The 6,042-nt window shown below is 40.8% G+C and overlaps 1 protein-coding gene across 1 annotated transcript in view; it reads left to right on the top strand.

Annotated features, from left to right (window-relative positions):
- Positions 1 to 1,957: 1,957 nt before the first annotated feature.
- MTPAP (mitochondrial poly(A) polymerase) overlaps positions 1,958 to 6,042 on the top strand; it is a 361,093-nt gene continuing 357,008 nt past the window's right edge. Inside the window, exon 1 of the mRNA XM_069648089.1 lies at positions 1,958 to 2,139. Within this exon, the coding sequence (XP_069504190.1) occupies positions 1,974 to 2,139 (166 nt within the window). The 5' untranslated portion in view covers positions 1,958 to 1,973. The remainder of the gene's footprint in view (positions 2,140 to 6,042) is intronic.

Below are 6,042 nucleotides of genomic sequence, written 5' to 3'. Positions count from 1 at the left end.
ACTTTCTTTCAGCCAGAGAATATTGGTCTACTTCTCCTTGACCTTCTTGTGGTGGCTGAGGTAGACCATCATAGACACTGCGGCCTTCAGTGCCCAGGTTGTGCAGGAGAATAATCTCTTTCCTTGCTGCTGCGAATTTGTCCCCGCCAATTGCCACAAGGTAAGTGTCAAATATCTTTTTCCACCTGTCCCACCTTATGGGTGGAACTCCTGGCTCAGAAAGAAAGGGAGGAGGTGGAGCCATGCTAGCAGCAGCCATGACCACTGTGCAATATCCCCACTTGTTCTTATATAATGATTAAAATTGCTATTCACTTCAACACAATGTGTACATGTGCTAAAACTCTCAAAGTTCCCTTCCAATGTTCAGTCTTGCAACCGTGAAATTACTTTTAATACATTCACTTCATGTCGTGTCTCAGTATGCCAAACTGTCCCTTTAAACTTCGGGAAAAGTGAAGCTCTTGTGAGACGTTCCCTTAGTGACAATGCCCTGTTTGTTTATGTCACGGGCGGTTGAGCTTACTTTCCCTTTTTTTCCCTTGTTCTTTAGGGCTTGTGGGCGTCTCTTTGATGAAGCAATGCTCACAACTGAGTGGACCGCCCCCTTAGATCCTCTGTCCCTCCTCACCTCTTCGGGCTGCGTCGAGAGCCATTGCTGCTTCCTTGCAGGGTTCGTGAGGACCGCGGTGTGAACGCTGTTCAAGCGGCGTTCGTTCCCGTGCTACTCCGTTGCTGCCCGGGGCATGGGAGGACGCTGCGGTCCGTCGGCGGCTTGCGAGCGGTCGCCGACACCCGACACTTCTCGCTGTGTGGCTCTCAGCTGACGGTGGCCTGCAGTACTCTGCCGTGCGGGCCGCCCTTTGGGTTTACCCTTGTCGCCAATGTAAAGAATAAGGCGGACGCGGAAAGGGTATCTTTAGTTTATTACAGCAGCCGGCCGGACCAGTCCTCCCCTTTTCTGAACCTCCAACTCAACTGCCGGTCACGCAACCACGCTCAAAGGAACACAAACAGAGAATGGTTTGCGCGACGTGACCTTCCGTATTACCATAAACACTACATACACAATACCAAGTGTGCATTGCATGATCATTTATTGTATATCTCTCAACTCACACGCCAGGCCTCCTGCACGCCCATTCGTTTCAATGGGCTCTCACCCACCAAAAACAAAAACTGGTGTTTTCACCGCCTTTGCGACACAAATGGTTGATAGCTATGCTATTGTCATGTTGACTATTCTGATAGATGAAATGAGCATCATACCTAGTGTGCATTCAATGTTCGGAAGGAATGTACATTTTGATATATTCCTGGTCATATTTATGTTCCCAAAATGCACTTTGCTTTTATGCAAAGAAGCCAGTAACCTATACTGAGGGCACCAACATTATTCAATACCCAAGCTGCCGGTCAGTCCCGCCCACACAAAGGAAAGTTCACCCAACCCCTGCTTCCACACACCCCGTGCACGAATAAATTTGGGGTGATAGGGTTCCCCCAGTTACTTTTGTCCATTTCCAGCACTGCTGGTACTTGTAGTTTGTCTTAAAATACGTGACTAAGCACCCGAATGCAGAGAAAAAGAGAACTTTGGAAATTGTTCACAAAAAGTGACATGGCAGGGAAACCGTGTTTTATAAAACGGGTATTTAAGGTGATGTCACTGATTCGACGCATATCCAGGCTTTTTTGTCTGTTCGTGTCGAGACAGAAGAGACCATGGTTTATTCTCGGAATCGATACACACCAGCAGAGAGTAATGCAATGCTTTGCTCGTAGTCGATTGGCCTTAAACTTTATGAACCTCGAACAGAGCCGAAGAGCGGAGGACTTCCCTATGACAGAGCTGTCATTGCAACAATGCGTTCTAAGCTGTAACTTTACTCGAGCGTTCTAGTTTCAAAACCTCCAGCGAGTCATGATGCTATCGTTTGACCTTGCATGATTTCCGTAGCTGTCGGCAGCGCATGCGCGCTGTCGCAGTTTCACTTTCCATCATGGCGTCCTCCATAGCGCTGTTCATACTGGTGAGGAAGTCATGCCACAGGACTTTACATTTCGCTTGCATCAAATCCCGACGATTGAGTGGGGCATCCGCTCAGGAGGAGCAACCTCAAAAGCCCGAGCGGACAGGTATGAGCTAATCGAAGCTATTTAGGGGACCGATGCTGAAACCTGCCAGTCTGCTCGAAGGTGGTATAGCAGTATTAGTTCATTGAAAATTTGCCTTCGGGGTCTCTACGCACCAGTCGCTTTCAACTCAAGGGCTTTTTGTTTTCGTGGTTTGGCCCTTCTTATTAGTGTGGTGTAGTGGCCAGTTTCTTGCGTTGACTATCAAAAATATGTATTATAGACCGACGCGTTACAATGATAAGTCAAACTGACTAATGTTAGGGCATGCGCGCTGCTAACTTGAACGTTTTATGTCTTTCCTGATGTGGATGCCGGACACAATCCCAGGAAAAGACTAGCCTCTCTATGTTTACTTGTGACTCGTGTGTCATGTGCACACCTGTCAACGTAGAACCTGGTTGGAACATGCCCACTCTTAAGAATTCACTTCACGATGACGTGTAGCTGTGGACCAATCTCTTTATTTTTTTTTTTTTTTTTTTTTTTTTTTTATTGATATAGCTGTAAAATACAGCCTTTCAAAAACAGAAGTAAAAAGTACAAACAATCAAATATATAAAACTTAAACATTTTAAAAAAACCTATTATATAAAAATAGAACACAATTAGCAGAAATTGCATGTAGTTACATTTGAAGTTGATATCTTTGCATAATAATACAGTTCACTTTCAATCATTCATTCTAATTATAGTGGTTTAGCAACATTTATGTTACTTGAGAGACAATAGGGTCAACTTGATTCAACAAAGTTAAAGAATCAATGAACAAAACACTCGCAATATTCATTTTTGGAGATTGACTATTAAACACAATATTCCAAAAGGTCGCCTCGCTTAACATAAAGTTAGCCTCAAACAGATGTTTAAACAATTTGCATCTCTGTTGTGCTAGGGCAGGACATTCGGAAATTAGATGTCTTAATGTTTCTGTAACCCTTGGCCCAAGACAAAATCTGCAATTGGCATTGGGTGAAATTTTCCACATGAACCGCACTTCATTCGTCTGACAGATGTTCAACCTCAATCTCATATAAGTATATCTCGCTTTGGAGTCAGGAAATTTAGTTAAATAATTTTCAATCACATGGAGTTTTTTAATCGCAAAGGATTGTTTGAATACTCGGGTTTTCACGCATTCATCTCTGGTTTTTATCCAATCATACAACCTATGCTTTGTTTTCGCCCTCTCAGGATTATTCATGAGTAAGTCATTATCTATTCCAGACTTCTCCATTACCACTTTGACCCAATTTCTCCATCTCAGAATCGGAGAGTTGATCGATTCCAACATATGTCTACCTATTGTGTATATAGTATTCCATTTTCACTAACTGCCATGAGATATTTGCGATACAGTTGTAGAACTTTCCATGTATAAACTGCATATAAGGATACAAGACCCATTTCGTGCCGTATTAGGCACATAGATGTAGACATTGGAAGCCCACAAACCTTTTTCCAGTATCGACCCTCAATTCTCACCCATATATTTTCACTAATAGTTCCTCTAGTTACTGCTCCATAGGTTACAATTGGAGTAACTTTTTGTTTGTAAAATGTAATAGCAGGGAGTAAAGAGAATTTGCCAAATTTGGCTTGGATTATCTTGGTCTGGGCTATTCCAGTATTCACCTTAATATTGATTTCATCATAGTAAGGTTTATCTTGTGGTTCATTACTAATTGTCAAACCTAGGTACTTGTATTCAGAGACAATGCTTATAACTACATTCTGGAGTTGCCATCGGTCCAAAGAAGTTGTTTTTTTCTTTTTCCTTTTTTGATCAATTATCATTATTTTGCAATTTTCTTGATTTATTTTCAGTAAGTTTGCATCAGCGTAATCACTTAAACAAGATAATAGGGCTTGCAATCCCTTTGGAGTCTTAGCTAATAATACTAGATCATCAGCATAGAATAGCCAGGGGATTGCCTGGCCTCCCAAACGTGGAGCATCTGATAATATTTTCAAAAAGTCATATTGTACCGCCGACATAAAAAAATTAAACAAGGTGCTTGCCAGAATGCATCCTTGCTTTAAACCCCGAAAAGTTTCTATGGGGTCTGACAAAGTGCCATCTAGAGCCAGTCTAATTTGGACTGTGGTTTTAGAGTGTAGTTCATTGATCCAGAATATAATATAGTTTGGACATTTTGCATCTTGAAGTTTGTTAATTAGCAATTGTCTACATATGGAATCAAAAGCCGCCTGAAAATCAATGAAGGCCAGGTAAACTGCCTGTCCTTTCAGATGTTCCTGTTTCTTGATGACCTCTAATATGTGAAGATTAATCGCTGTTCCCATTCCTGGCATAAAGCCAGTTTGATTGGGGTCTCTAATTCTCGCGTCACTTAGCCATTTATTAATATCTCTGAGTAGCAATTGTGCAAATATTTTGCTCGGTATATCTAAAAGAGATATGGGTCTGTAGTTCTTTGGATTTTTGTTGTCACCCTTCTTGTGGATGGGTATTGTGATGGATTTTCTCCAAGAGTCGGGAATAGACGACATTAGCACTGTTTGTCTGAAGATAATAGTTAGAATTTGAGCCCATGCTGTGGGATTCTTTTTTATCATAAAGTTGGAGAGTCCATCAGGACCCGGAGCACGAGATGTAGACAACCTCGAGATATACATTAGAATATCATCAATATCAAAGCTAAGATTATCAGTTTGACTTGGTGTATCAATATGCTGCTGTCTTATTGTTAGAGTACCCGCATATATAGTTTTGTAAAAATTAGACCAGACCTCTTGTGGAATCGGATTCATCTGATTCACTATTTGAATCCTCGTCTGCGTTTGTTTTAAAAGTGACCATATTTTGGCAGAGTTCTTCTCTTGGCAACTACGTAGCATAGCCTCCGCATCTCGTTGGTACATTATGGCCTTCCTAGCTTTTAACCAATTCTTATACTTGGTTTTTAATGTTTTCAGTTGACTTAAATATTCTGGAAGATTTTTCTTTATAATTTCCCTTCTATTAGCTCTATATCGGGTTTTATACATAGCTACCTCTTGATCGAATATATGCAGGGATTTCGGCTTCGCGTTATGATTTTTTCTTTTCAACTTGAATATCTGCATTTGTTCTACATAGGAAGGACGGGTATTGGAATCATAGTCTATGTCATCATTCTGAGGGCAATTCAAGGTTTCCTCTAGAAGTTGTAAGGACACTGGGGTCCAATGTAATCTATTATGTGCCGTATTAGTTGTTAAATTACGGGCCGAGGATGAGTCATATTTCTTATCGTCAACTAACCAGGACCATTTCATAGATTGGATGTCATGATTACTTATTTTTTGATTTATAATCCGATATTCAGATACATACTTGAACAAATCTCTATCCACATACGTGTAATCAATTGTAGCTAGTTGGACACCTTTGTGCCAGGTGTTGTTAGAGGGCATATCACCGTTCTTCGCTCCATTTAGCATTAAAAACTGTCGATCTGACATGTATGTATTCCACCTTTTAGCTAATGTCGTCAGAGGTTTCCCCATTTTATTCAAGCAAGTTAAATTCAAGTCGCCCGTTATGATTACATTATTACACATTTGATCAAGTAGTGTTATTTTTAAAGCTTCATCCATAGCCGCAAAAAAGACAGAATCACTTATTGCAGAATGGTTCCAATAGATGTTTAGTAATCCAATATCGGATGTCTTAAATTTTAGCCTTACCAATTGTAAAAAGCTGTTCGGTGAAAACCAAGGCTCAATTTTCATATTGGGTGAAGATTTTATGGCAACCATTAAACCTGCCATGTGTCTACCTCTGACTGGCACACTAGCAGGAGTCAATATTATTACATGTTTGTCCCACACTGGAGCAACAGAGAGCCATATTTCCTGAAAAACCAAAATATCATATTTTAACAATAGATTGTCTTTGGA

Source organism: Ambystoma mexicanum, chromosome 2q (genome assembly GCF_040938575.1).
Source record: "Ambystoma mexicanum isolate Mex_15411 chromosome 2q, UKY_AmexF1_1, whole genome shotgun sequence".
Taxonomy (NCBI): Eukaryota; Metazoa; Chordata; class Amphibia; order Caudata; family Ambystomatidae; genus Ambystoma; species Ambystoma mexicanum.
Note: the sequence above shows the minus strand (reverse complement) of the source record. Positions and strands in the feature narration are given on the sequence as shown.